The sequence below is a fragment of the Strongylocentrotus purpuratus genome, unplaced genomic scaffold, assembly GCF_000002235.5.
Source record: "Strongylocentrotus purpuratus isolate Spur 01 unplaced genomic scaffold, Spur_5.0 spur5_scaffold_18, whole genome shotgun sequence".
In the NCBI taxonomy this organism is placed as follows: Eukaryota; Metazoa; Echinodermata; class Echinoidea; order Camarodonta; family Strongylocentrotidae; genus Strongylocentrotus; species Strongylocentrotus purpuratus.
Genome location: NW_022145603.1, coordinates 1,232,299 through 1,247,143, shown reverse-complemented (window position 1 = coordinate 1,247,143; position 14,845 = coordinate 1,232,299). Strand labels below are relative to the sequence as shown.

The 14,845-nt window shown below is 37.7% G+C and overlaps 1 protein-coding gene across 1 annotated transcript in view; it reads left to right on the top strand.

The window, feature by feature from the left end:
* LOC105440818 (protein eyes shut homolog) overlaps positions 1–5,231 on the top strand; it is an 82,483-nt gene extending 77,252 nt beyond the window's left edge. The window contains exons 62-64 of the mRNA XM_030989022.1: positions 147–294; positions 1,464–1,517; positions 2,897–5,231. Coding sequence (XP_030844882.1) covers positions 147–294; positions 1,464–1,517; positions 2,897–2,932 — 238 coding nt within the window. The 3' untranslated portion in view covers positions 2,933–5,231. The remainder of the gene's footprint in view (positions 1–146; positions 295–1,463; positions 1,518–2,896) is intronic.
* The last annotated feature ends 9,614 nt before the right edge of the window (positions 5,232–14,845 follow it).

The window sequence follows — 14,845 nt, the reverse complement described above, 5'->3', positions numbered from 1 at the left end:
CAGGAGTGTCACGTATGACAGACATGAGCGCTACACAAGAACCCACTATTATTATTATTATTATTATTATTATTATTATTATTATTATTATTATTATTACTTATAACAAAAATATATAACAATGTTTTGTTTTGTTTTGTTTTCAGTGAAGAACGGTATGTCGATTCGAGCAGACAAAATAGAAGCTTCTACGGAAACGAATCTTTCAATGGTTCTGAGGAGTACGATTCCCTTGAAGGACGCCGGTATGCAGTTGGTCAAGCATTGGATCGACTACGCAGAATTGATGCGCCGGTATAAACAGTTTCCTTGTCCATATGTTTAAAGGGATAGTTGAGTTCTGTTTTCAGACAGCAAATGCCTTTAAAGTGCATGGTTATTGCTCTAATTCTTATCTATGACATTTATAGTGTCCTTTTAGAACCTAAAATTGCTATGAAGATAATTTTAGATCCCAAAATGTGTGAAATTTAGCCAATATGATCATACCAATTCAGCTCCACTTTCCAAAAAACAAGGTGACCGTGAATTAATTATTTAATTCAAAATAACAATACACGAGCCGGCTAATTGTGGGTAATATAAGCAACACGAAAATGCCAACAAAAAAACCATATGACATAAAAGGCGTTATTTCGTTTTTTCCACGTTTTTTTCAAATTTTTCAAAATATCTAATATTTGTGGTGGTACACAAGTATTAGAAATCGTTATATTTCAGCTGTCTCTGAACCGATTTTGATCAAACAAAGATGATTTTGTCATTTAAATATTATGTTCTTTTAAATTTGACACTCAGTTTTTTTATTATCTTATAAACAATATTTTGTGTAGCGCCCTCTGCAACAGAACTCAACTATCACTTTAAAGCTATATATACCACACAAATAATCTCCCTCTTCAACATATATTTATCATGTAATGAATATACCAAAGGCTTTTCATAATTTACAAACAAACTGAACATTGTTTTTTTCACACACCTGCACATACATCGCTTGTATAGGAAATGTATTACCATCCTTACAACACCATACTTGCCTCCTTTAAACGATGTCATGCATGAAATTTATCGAGAAATGAAAATGTGTTTCAATTTAGTTTTTTTACATTTACATTCCTCATTTGTTTACTACTGTTTCATATTCATAGAGAGAAGCCAGAAGTGTTCCTATACAAAATATGCAATTTTCTCAAAACAATTATAGTAATTGCTTAATGTTTATAATGCATGATGGTGGGGCAATGTGTGCTTGAAATTAAATGATTCTTTATGCAACATATACAATGAATTTGACCCCGACACAGCAAGGGTTATCAACATGAAAATAAATAGTGAAAACAACTAGATTCTTGATTATCTGTTTTTAATCAGTATACTTTTCGATTTAATGATTTTATAGATTATGTTTTGAAAGAAAAAGAAATTATCAAGTCTTTTATTATTGTTTGTCTTCCCAACAGCGTCATGAAGATCGCAATTTCAGGACTCCCTATGTGGTAGATGGGAGTGAAACGGTATGTAGAAGATTATTTGCATTTGACAATGCTCTGCGTTCATAGTGTCATTTATCAGGAGAGTTTGGCCAATCATATTTGAGTTTGGCACAGATTTGCAAATACTGCTATGATAGGCAGACACTGAACAAAAATACACCATGTTCTGACCAACTGAAATCAAGTTGATCAAACTCTTGTGTTTATGGCTCTGAGTACTTGTAATACGGTATGCCACCCATCAGATGTCATGGGCCAATTTACAACTTCTGGGCTAGACATAAAATCTGAGCTCTCTCGGCGGCGTTGTTGCGTGGCCTTTTCACCCACTGTTTGTGGACATTTGATGCATACAGAGTCATCGAATGAAGAACCTTGGAACGTGTCAACTCCTTTCTCCCAAGAACTATACAAGATTGGCATAAGTTACCCCTTTAAATTGGTGGGAAAGTTAATCTGCCCTTTCAAAATTCTTTATGTATTTTTTAATGTTAATTTAAGTAATGATAACGATCTTGGTTTGTAATAGGGCTTGATACATTGGCAATGTCTCTAAGCACTTTATTGTTATAGTATTACCATTGGTCATTGGATTTAGGCTTGCCTGCACACAATGCATGCAAATGTAGGCACATTCTCCTGAGGTGCCAACAGCCCAGCCAAGTGCTATTTTATGGAAAACCACAATGCTAAGCAAACTGCAGTGACTTTCGCATCATAAATACCTTGGTAGAGATTAGTAAATGTGGATTAATTCCAGTCAAAGGACATTATTGCTTGGCTTGGATTAAAAGTCAAGTGAATTGACCACTATACCATGACACCTCCACTTTGACCGTCTTAGGAAAAGGACCCATTCCCAGTCTTAATATACTGGAATTACTTTTAATTAATCAATAAGTTATTTTACAATGCTTGTCATGTCACATTTGTGTCTTTTCTCTAACCCCTCATTTATTATTTCTATTTTAGAGTGCTCTGATCACCAGAAAAAAGTATATTTTATATGTTACTAGTTCCATGTTGTATCACTTGATTACAAATATGAGCTTTAGAGATATTACTTTAAATATTTTAACTTAAATTATTATAACACTCTCAATGGATATACAAGAAATGTGTGAGTAGACTATGGAGTATGCAGTGCACCCTCAGCACTCGCTTCTAATAGGGCTCACACGGAACCAAAGTCCAACTTGGGTTCCACGTGCACTGTTTTATATCCTTACCTTTTAACCGTGAATCCATTAGATGCCTGGTTAAATGTTGAAGTTTGATTTATTAATTCTAGCAATACATAACTTAATTGTGTTAAGTGATTGGTACACTTTAATACCAAAGGATATGTATTTTCTTTCAAACTTTGATTTTCTGTTTTGTTCTACTCTTCTTTATTACAGTACAATGGTGTGGAGCGAAATCCCATGCATTATTGATCACCAAGAATCTTACCTTCGGACAAAGAACGAATATGACAACGGAAAAGAATTTAGTGAATTAGTTACGTCTTATGGATAGATGGGTTCTCTTCTGGATAGGCTAAATATCAAAGTGTATACAATCATATTATTAGATTAAGTAAGGGCTTACTTGCATTTGACAGATTGACTGATTTAATTAATGTAATCATTCCAAGTCTCTGTTACAAACAACCATACTATTTTATCAATTAACGGCTTACTTGCATTTCACCGATTGGCTGATTGAATTGATGTAATCATGTTAAACTCACCTCATTTTAAAAAGACTGCTTTTCAGCAAGTCTGTGTTACAAACATAAAACTGATGTTATACAGATCGAATTGGATATAAGTACATGAATGATTTCAATGTAATTTACTGTATCTGTGAATATATAAGGGCTTCATTGTTAATCTAGAAATGGTTTGATATCATATCTTTATTGATCAAGTAATTTATATTCATGTTACAAAAAAATTTAAAATGTGGTAAAACATGATTTCACCCAAACTGTTATCTAAAGAGCCGATTCCTATCACATGCTTTTAACATGTACCAATTTTAAGTCTTTAAATAGTACGAATTTTCTTTAGTTTTATTTCAATTGCTTATGGTAGCGGGAGTATAACACCTCTCTCTCTCTCTCTCTTTCTCTCTCTCTCTCTATATTAGATGAATACACTATACAGCATTCTGATTTTGTATGAATAGATTTAAATGCATATGATGTAGAAAGCAGGGCTATCAAGTAAACAGAATAGTATGATCATATGGGATCGATCCATGGCGCTAAAACAGTACGAACAGTAATTTTGAATCTTTCTTTTATGAATATAACTAACATTATTTACCTCTTGCACTTTTACCTGTGACATTTTTGCCAGGCAACAAAGTAACCCCCTTGATAGGCTAAATATCAAAGTGTATACAATCATACTATTATATTAATTAAGGGCTTACGGTATTTGCATTTAACCGATTGACTGAATAAATTGATGTAATCATGCTAAGTCTCTGTTACAAACGATCATACTATTATACTAATTAAGGTTTACTCAAATCAGTCTAAAAATACTGCTTGTCAGCAAGTCTTTGTTAAAAACATAAAACTAATGATATAGAAATATTTGAAGATAAATATAAAAATGAATTGAATACGATTTTCTGTATCTGTGAGTGTACAAGGGCTGCATTGTTAATCAGGATGGGTTTGATATCATATATGTATTGATCAAGTAATTTATACTTATCTCACAAAATATCATGAATGTGGTAACATATGCTTTCTCCTTAACTGTTATCTAAATAGCTGATTCCTATCTCATGCTCTTAATGCGGATCAATTTTAAGACTTTAAATAGTACAAATTTTCTATATTTTTATTTCAAATGCTTATGTTAGCGGGGAGTATACCATCCCCCTCTTTCTCTCTCTCTCTTTATATATCTATTAGATGAATACTCTTTTTAATTGATATGGTTTTGTATGAATACATTTAATTTCAAATTATGTAGAAAAGGGCTATCAGGTACCCAGAATAATGTGATCATATAGGGTAAATACATAGCACTAAAACAATACAAACAGTAACTTTAAATATTGCCTTTATGAATAAAAAACAATATTTTTTACCTCGTGCACTTGTACTTGTGACATTTTTGTCACATACCAAATTTAACCCCCCCCCCCCCCCCCCCCACCACCACCAGGAATATTTTGTATCCCACTTGCTTCCCTTTCAATTAAAGGAATGTGTAACACGGACTTGTTTGTTTAGTTAATTAATTAAAAGGTTATGCAGATTAAAGAAAGATTAAGGGAAGTGTAACCAAAACTTTCACGTAGGTCCTTTCTCTTGTTTAGGAACATGTCGCTTTAATAATGATGTAGAAATGAATTGGGTTGAAAAATAATAAAAATACATGAATGTATGTATGATGTATTGAAACAAAGCAGGCTTACAATGGATGTGTCATGTAGCACAATGCAAGTAAATTCGTTAACGCACACGTACTTTCTTTTGTCTCATTGCCATTTTAAAATATGTTTCTAAATATGTAATATATCTTTTGTTTAATTTCTATATTCATGTTCCTCCAAAGCCATTCATTATACAGTACTAGGGTATTACCCCTTATAAGTCTTTCATGTTTCAAGGATGTATGTTTTTTATATATTTCTGTTCGTATGATATATTTTTGTATTGATATATATTTTTCATTAGAGATCACTAGTAATTGAAATAAATGTTCCAATAGGGAAGACTGCTGAATAGTTATTTGAGTCCATGTGTGATTCATACAGTATATGTTTTTAATACAAACAATTTAACTCTTATCGTGCCAAGAACACTGTTCTGTGCATGCGCAGGCGTGCCACGCTCACATAATTGGGTTTCTGGTGGCTTGCCATGCACACATAAACGCTCATTCGCTCGCGTGCCACGGACACATTTTCGTGCATAAGTACACACGCTAATTGAATCTACCTTTAATTAACATGGCACACAGAGGATTAGTGGCGGGCACAATAGGGATTAGCACTGTGGCACTGGGTGAATTGAATGGGGGCAGCTTAAGAGTTAAGACGTGTGTAAACTAATATAATTATTATCATCATCATTTTTATTATTATCAACAGTTATTATCATTAATATCAGGATTTTTGTTAGCAAAATTATCACTATTAATTATTATCAACATCATTATTATTATTATTATTATTACGATAAAAATAAGAGATATAAAGTAACGATTGCTTTATTACTAATCATAAAATGGTTCATGAATACATGAGTCATTCAAGGAGAAGTGGGAATTGTATAGAATATGAGAAGGAAACAAGGGAAAGGTGTATAAAAGAGACGGATTAAAGTATAAACACAACATATCACAGGAGAGGAGAGAGAGAGACTACTGAAACAATTTCGATCACTGAAAATCGTGGAGAAAAAAAAGAATGAAGAAGCCAGGAGGAGATCGACACTTTGAAAATATGTAACGATTCCATTGTTTCTATCACGTTGACCTGTAAAGCCACTATTTTAGTTCGTGTCTGTATCGCACAAATACGGTTTTGCAGTGTATAGGCCTCTTATTCTGTCTCCATCCCCTGTTTTTCTTGCCTGGCGAGATGCGTCTAGCTGACACATCGCCGAATTCTACTGGCGAGATGTGTCTCCTAGATCAGCGAGATGAGTATACGATTGACGAAAAGTGTCCACTGGCCGAAATGCAGTTACTTTCGTGACTCATCTTAAAGTGCGGGTTCATAGAAAATCACAAATATGGCAAAAAGCGTATTACTAGAAACTGGTAAGCTAACAGATGGCCATCATGCAAGTTTTAGGTCAACTACATATCGGGGGGTTTATAAAAAATACAAATAAAACAACCTTCATAGCATCTGGGATATGCCAGAGATTCGCCTGAAATAACGATATTTTAATGCCGTCACAATATGAACCAACCCTGGCCAAGCAGACGACATTCCATAAAGAATGAACATAATTGCAATGCTTTTATTTCTCAAATTATAATGAGTTTAGTGTATATAAATGTGATGGAATTTTACACCATTCAAAAATAGTTATGACCTCCATTCTGATAACGAAATTATTTTTGTTTGGATATGGGTTAATGAACAATCAAAGAAACCACACTTTCACATTGACGTCATTTTGTTCCCTCTTGAAACGCCGAACATGCCACGGTGTATACAGCTGAAAATACAATGGCGTCTTATTTTGTTTACAATTTAAGCAACGGATTCGTTTTTTTAATCTAATTCTTGCATTTTTCATCAAAATAATACCACGCACGGGGTTTAGGGTGAGGCAATAGAGTAAACATTTCGCCTGAGGGTATTGAAATAAGAGAATTAACTGAAGAAAAGATGACAAAACAGGCACTGAAATTGTGTGAGATGTCATGGGACATCGTCTGTTTGTGCACATCATGTTCAACATGTGACGTCATATCTCAGCAGCGACCGGGGAGCTTTTCAGGTGCTATGTTGGGGCTGTATCTAAGCGTTACTTCGAATGTTTCCAAGCCTTGTCACCTGTGCAGAAATGACATTAAAGTTAGTTTCTTTTAATCAATGAACCTTCTCTTTAAGGAACTATACACGTGTTTACATGATATTGTCTAAACATATCTTTATTAAAGGTAAAACAAAATGTTGGTATGGGGTCATGATTTTTTTCCAAATAAACAGATTGGAAGCATATGCGATCCTAAAATATTTAGTGATCGTTGTCGCGGTTGAAATCGAGTCTAATGAGTTACGAAATTGTAAATAATAAACTGTTTATGTTGTATAGCTCTCTCTCTCTCTCTCTCAAGATATTAACTCTTAAGCTGCCCCTATGCAATTCACCCAGTGCCACAGTGCTAATCCCTATTGTGCCCGCTACTAATCTCCTGTGTGCTAAGTTAATTTAGGGTTGGTTCAAGTGCGTGTAGTTTAAATTGTTACTATGTTTGATCCACTATAACATCTCATCTGTATATTGTATAAAAAAAAGAATTGTACGTTAAAGTTGTACGAAATTTAACCCTCTTTCTGTTGATACCAATATCATTTCATGAATCTGTAATTTTGGTAAAGTAAATAAGCACTATCAGTGAGTTGTCAAACCAATCCGTTGTCTCATTTCCCGCACACAATCTGAGGGGCCATGATCAAAACTGACAAATTTGATGATAAAATATCGCAATTTTCTCAGGAAAATCCAATGTAACGGTATAAGTGAAGCACGCAAAATCAAAACAACAATAAACCCCCTACACAAATACAATAAGCATTCATGCGTGCACGCAATGCGCATCGCACAATAGGCATAAACAATTAGCTTGTGTACTTATGCACGAAAATGTGTCCGTGGCATGCGAGCGGATGAGAGTTTATGTGTCCATGGCAAGTCAACAGAAACCCGATTATGTGTGCGTGGCACGCCAGCGCATGCACAGAACAGTGTTCTTGGCACGATAAGAGTTAATTAAGCTATAAAACAATGTTTCTTGATTAAAATCGACCGATTAGATATTCCAGTTTGGAAATTATACATCACAACTACATATTCGGAGGTTTTCATGGTCGCAGCTACCATTGTACGGCCGTAGAACCTATTTGAAATTTATGAAAATTTACCGGGAGCAATATTCACGTTTTTTTCTCAAAAGCAGAAGTTTTTTAGGGTCTAAATTTGTTTGTGCGTACAATATATCCACAGGGGCATCCAAATATACAAAAATTGTAAAGAATCACTATCCACCCAATGTTCAAAATTGCACCCCTCCCCCCTTCCATTGAGCGCCAGGGAGGGGGGGGGGGCTTCTCCAAAAAGAGGTAAAAATTAACGTTAAAAAAATGTAAAATACACATTTTTTTTCAAGGGGGAGGGGGGCCGGGCCCCCGCCCCTGGATCCGCCACTACGTATACGTACGTTGCTCCTTTATGAAGAAGTACTCCGTGAAGCCAAGTATTAACAGAGAATTGATAATAGCAGTATATTGTAAAATGACACTCTTTATGGGGCAAATACTCTTGCGCCCTTGCGGCGAGTAAAAGCAGACATTTTGGGGGATTTTCAGCCGGTGTCCGGCTGGATCCTGTACAGTTCCTATACGGGCGCCGGGGTATTTTTTATCAGCCGTACGGGCGCCGTATTGCTGAGTAGCTCCCAGCGTTTTCATCTGACCGTTAAAACGGTAAATGGCCCCTCATCGTACGGGTCCCGGGCGCGAATTTGCGATTCCCAAACCATTCAGCTATGGGAGACTTTATGAGCAACGTGATTGGTCGAGAGAAGAAATAAATATTACGTCATTTACTGCACGCTCGGGCTCGCTCACAGCTGGCACAGACACACAAACACTCACAATGTTAGTCATGGCTAGGCTAGTCTCAACAAAACACTCAGGACTGCACATACCCTATGCTGTTAGGTACAATGCACTCACACGCGAGCTAGCTACAGGCACATACAGGCCCACTGTTATCCATTGTTTATGTGCAGCCCATTCATGCAAACATCATTCCAAAAGTCATAGACACAGATCAGATCATGGCGACTTTATAATAAAATAATTAAATACAGGGTCTAAATATCTACTTACATGCAGATTTGGAAAATCAGTTTGAAGATTTGATGGTTCACTCGGACTTGGCCCCAGACACATTCGCAACGCCATGATGAGATGGCTCGCGTCGATGTGGGCGTGTCTTTATAACTTTTTTAACCAATCATGTTGCTCAAAATGTTTCCCATAGCTGAATGGTTTGGGAATCGCAAATTCGTGTCCCGGGCGAGCTCCGGATGGCAGGCCGCCGGGTAGAGGAAATAATAATGACAATAATAAAGTAATTTGTATAAAGCGCATAATAAGAAATTTTCTATGGGCTTTACAACAATCAACTATACAATAAATTACATCGCAAAGGGCCCGGTGGTTTGTGACCCAGGCATTTCTTGGAATGGCATACTCTCCCTAATCTAGCTAGTTTGTTAATGACATAGTGAAGAACTCCTTTCCAAAAGGGCTTACATCCATTGTCACCAAATTTGATTTGATTTTTTTATTAATGCATTATTCATGTGTGGCTTCTTTATAGTAATTTTTTTCAAAAAGATGATTTGTAGAAGAAAAAAAATAACAAAGAAAACAAGTGCACCAAGCAGCTCAATGTACTTACTGGGTGTGAACAAAAATGAACACTTGTTTTCAGGTACGTTGCATGTTGATTAATTTTCGATAGTTGACGGAAAGATATTGTATAAACAAAATGTCTGGGGTAGAAATAGATGGTAGAAATTGCTTTAATTTTATCATCATTTTCATTTCTTTCAAGAAGAGGATTTTCAACTTTGGTCAAACTCCACCCCTATACAAATTTTCATTTTGAATAGTGGTCTATGAGAGTCTAGGCCTCTGGCGCGTGTAACAAACGATACCCCTTTTCAAAAAATCTTTCATCCGGGCCTACACGCAGGCGCGGATCCAGGATTTCTTAGGGGGGGGGGGGGGGGCCCAAATTTGAAATTATGCGAGCCAAAAATTGGAACGTAATGGTGACCAGCAGTGACGTAATGCGGGGGGGGGGGTGGGTGCAGGGAGGGGCGAGTTTCCCCCTCCCTCCTCCTCGAAACGCGATAGCTTTGACGTTTCATCAAATTATTAGAGAAAGAAGACGATTCATAGTACCGTTCTCGAAAATAATCCTCGTCTGAATTCAGGTTCACCCCTCCTGCGCGAAGCGCGGAAACTTTTACGTTTCATTAAATAATTAGAGAAACAAGACGATTCGTTGTTCATTTCTCGACTCTTAATCCTCGTCTGAAAACAGGTTCCCACCTCCCGCGCGAAGCGCGGAAACTTTTACGTTTCATTAAATCATTAGAGAAAAAAGACGATTCGTTGTACATTTCTCGACTCTTAATCCTCGTCTGAATTCAGTTTTCCCCCTCCCGCGCGAAGCGCGGAAGCTTTTACGATTCATTAAATCATTAGAGAAACAAGACGATTCGTTGTACATTTCTCAACTCTTAATCCTCGTCTGAATTCAGTTTTCCCCCTCCCGCGCGAAGCGCGGAAGCTTTTACGATTCATTAAATCATTAGAGAAAGAAGACTATTCGTTGTACCGTTCTCGAAAATAATCCTCGTCTGAATTAATTTTCACCGCCCCCCCCCCCGGCCCCTCCTGCGCGAAGCGCGGAAGCTTTTACGATTCATTAAATCATTAGAGAAAGAAGACGATTCGTTGTACGGTTCTCGACTCTTAATCCTCGTCTGAATACAGGTTACCCACTCCCGCGCGAAAGCTTTTACGATTCATTAAATCATTAGAGAAAGAAGACTATTCGTTGTACCGTTCTCGAAAATAATCCTCGTCTGAATTCATTTTCACCGCCCCCCCCCCCCCCCCCCCACCCCCGGCCCCTCCTGCGCGAAGCGCGGAATATTTTACGATTCATTAAATCATTAGAGAAAGAAGACGATTCGTTGTACAGTTCTCGACTCTTAATCCTCGTCTGAATACAGGTTACCCCCTCCCGCGCGAAGCGCGGAAGCTTTTAAGATTCATTAAGTCATTAGTGAAAGAAGACGATTCGTTGTACCGTTCTCGACTCTTAATTCTTGTCTAAATGTAGTCCCAACCCCAACCTCTCCTGCGCGAAGCGCGGAAGCTTTGACGTTTCATTAAATTATTAGAGAAAGAAGACGATTCGTTGTACCGTTCTCGAAAATAATCCTCGTCTGAATTCAGTTACCCCCCCCCCCCCCAACCCCTCCTGCGCGAAGCGCGGAAGCTTTTACGATTCATTAAATCATTAGAGAAAGAAGACAATTCGTTGTACCGTTCTCGACTCTTAATTCTTATCTAAATTCAGTCCCACCCCCCCCCCCCTCCTGCGCGAAGCGTGGAAGATTTTACATTTCTTTAAATCATTAGAGAAACAAGACGATTCGTTGTACCGTTCTCGATGCTTAATCCTCGTCTGAGTTCAGTTTCCCCCCTCTCGCGCGAAGCGCGGGGGCTTCTACGTTTCATTAAATTATTAGAGATAGAAGACTATGCGTTGTACCGTTCTCTACACTAATCTTTGTCTGAAATTTAAAGATGTTCTTTGTCTGCTCCTTTTTTTTCTACGTCCTCTTCCTTTTCTCTCCTCTTTTTTTTTTAGGTTGGTGGGGGCGGTGATTGTTTGGGTACCGCACCCACCGCCCCCCTGGCTACGCGCCTGCGGTCAGATTAACACAGTTTGATACCTTGTCCGACCCCAGAAGCTCAGACGTTTAAGGCAATAAATTACGGTCAGACAAGCATTCAGGGGCCCGCCTTAGGGCCCCAGGTGGGGTCGAGGCGGTGGAGCCCCCGGAAGCTCGGGTTTTTTAGGCGTTTAATTACGGTCAGATGAGCATTTTTTATAATCCTTATTATTTTGTCACACTTGCAGGACACTTAGGCGTGGGGTCAAGGGGACAAAGCCCCCCAAAATCAGGGGTTTTATGCATTAAATTACCGTCAACTGAGCATCGAAGGGCCCGTCTTAGGGCCCAAGGTGGAATCCAGGGGGCAGAGCCCCGGAAGCTCAGGGGTTTTAGGCGTTTATTTACCTTCAGATGAGCATTTTGTTATAATCCTTATTATTTTGTGTCACTGGCAGGACACTATTTGGCGTGGGATCCAGGGGGCGGAGCCCCCCAAAATCAGGGGTTTTAGGCATTAAATAACCGTCAGATGAGCATCGAAGGGCCTACCTTAGGGCCCTAGGTGGAATCCAGGGGGTAGATCCCCCGGAAGCTTAGGGGTTTTAGGCATTTAATCACGGTCAGATGATCATATTTTGATGCCTCTTTATTTGTTAACACTGGCAGTTAACTATTCTTTCTTTCTTGCTCTCTTTCTTTTTTTAATTTCTCTTTAATATACTTTTTTGTTAAAGTGTGGGGGGGGGGGGGGGGCTCGAGGCTCCCAATTCCCGCCGTTCCTCGGGCCCTGACATGTAGGAATCTCAAGAATCATATTTCTTGCCTGGCTGTAAATTTAGGAATTTGTCATTTTCCAACAAACGCATAAAAAAGTATAATTTACTAAAAAGTGAGGAAAAATCTCGGAAATTATGTAATTTCAGCATTATTTGTAATCCACAATTCTGGAATTAGAAATAAAACACGTTTGAATTTGATTTCCCCCAAGCCCCCCCCCCCCCTCTATCAGTACGCCAGTATCTCCTATTTTCCTTTTTTCTTTCCCTTTCCTTCCTTCTCTATTATTTTTTTGATTGGGGGGGGGGGGCAACAGCCTGGGAGGCAAGGCCCTTTCGCCCCCCCCCCCCGATCTCCTTCTTCCCCCTTTTCTTTTCTTCTTCCTCTTCTTTCTTTCCCTTTCTCTCCTCTTTCCCTTTCCCTTCTTTTCCTTTCTTCTCTCTTTTTTTTTTTTTTTTTTTGCCGGGGGGGGGGGGGGCCAAGGCCCGCTCGGCCCCCCCTGGATCCGCGCCTGCCTACACGTTGTGGAGTTTGGAGAGCATAATTGCCTATCGATACCGTGATGTGATGGTGGGTAGTTTCTTGTCTTTCTTCACTTAAAAATGCGGATCATGTGCCGATCTCCCCCCCCCCCCGGTTGTACTAAAAATTGTGTAGATAGACAGTAAAATGCTATTGTTTGATACATACACTGAATACTCTCATATGCATCTGTAGACAATGTAATTTTGAGCCCAAATCTGAAATCCTCTAGCAGTCTAGTGAAAATAATTCAAAATAATGTAAACATGAATAAAAGCTGTACCATTATTGATGTCTACACTTCTTTGAAAACCAGCTACGGGTACCTCATAAATATGAAATAAAATGTTTGCTTACCAATTTAGAATTTATTACAGATCAAAAGTGTCAGGCGTTTGTTTACACCCAGTATTTGAAAATACAATCGAATCTATTGTAGAAATACTTTTCCGTTTTTATTTGTAAAAATACAAAATCCATCCTTCTTTGTTTGTTCCGATAACACCACAAATGTTTCTTGATTCAAGATAAATTCCGATAATGATATAAATTGTAAAGTGCCCAATCAAAAATATACCTACGTCTAGCCAGGCACCATGCATTAATATACCCAAGAAAATACCAAACTGATATTTTTAAATTGCTCGATAACATTGCTCAAACATTGTAAAGGCTATACCGTGTGAGTCAAAAAAATTACACCTAGAAAATTGCTAATTATTAATTTTTGTTATCTATGAACAGTAAATTGTGTATACATTTTATAAAAAATTGTTTTATCCCATATATATTGGTATCATTTTTGTGTAGTATGTGTTCACGCTTCGATGAACATGTGGCATTGTTTGCCAGAGTGCAAAAATCGACTTGCGCCAAAGTGATGCCCACAGCATGTAATATGTTGGGATTAGCGGTGTGAGAGAATGAATTAAATGTATCAAGTGAAATGCATTGCATATGCTTTTTGCAGAAGAAAAGTCACACACGCACAAACACACGCGCACAAATGTTCGTTGATGTTTGATACTCGATATTTGATATGTGTGGCATGATTAATTTTGTTAGGGATGTTATTTGGATCTGCAAAAACCGATTTAATACCTAAATCCCAATTGTTTTATTTAAACATCAGAGAAGCAACTTTGGCGCAAGTCGATTTTTTTGCACTCTCGCAAACATTGCCTCCTGTTCATTCAAGCGTGATCACATACCACACAAAACTGATACCAAATGATTAGGGATAAAACACTCTGTCATTAAAGATGTTTAATATTTACTGTTCATAGATGATCGTAAAAATAATTTGCAATTTTCGAGGTGTAAACTTTTTTTTTTTGACTCACACTGTATAGTCTTTACAAAACCTACATCATTATATCGAGCGCTACCACCGTCCAGCTAGGCACCATGTTTAGTAATATCATATATGAAATAGACCAACGTTTATTTGAATTGTTTAGGAAAATGCGTAGCCAAAACTCCAATCGATTCGGATAAATTGCTATACATATACATTGATATTTATTCTTCTTATTAACACAATACCGTTATTTGTAAGCAGGGCACAATATATAGAGTGGTTCTGACTGCGTACCAGAGAAAGTAGGAGGAGCCTACACAAACAAATAACTGTGAATCTAATGCAAAAATTGAAGTCCAGGGGTAGTTTACCCGTTCCTGGCATACTTTCGGAAACATAATTAATTATAATCAAAAACCAGTACCTCGAAAGTTGATACTTATTCTATTCTACTTTAGATATATACAATGTCGAACTATTAATCACCCAAATGATCAAGTTAATCCAATTCCTCACTTGCTATAGCGCCCCCTTTAGGTCAATGTGTTACCCAAATCGGCGTACTAATT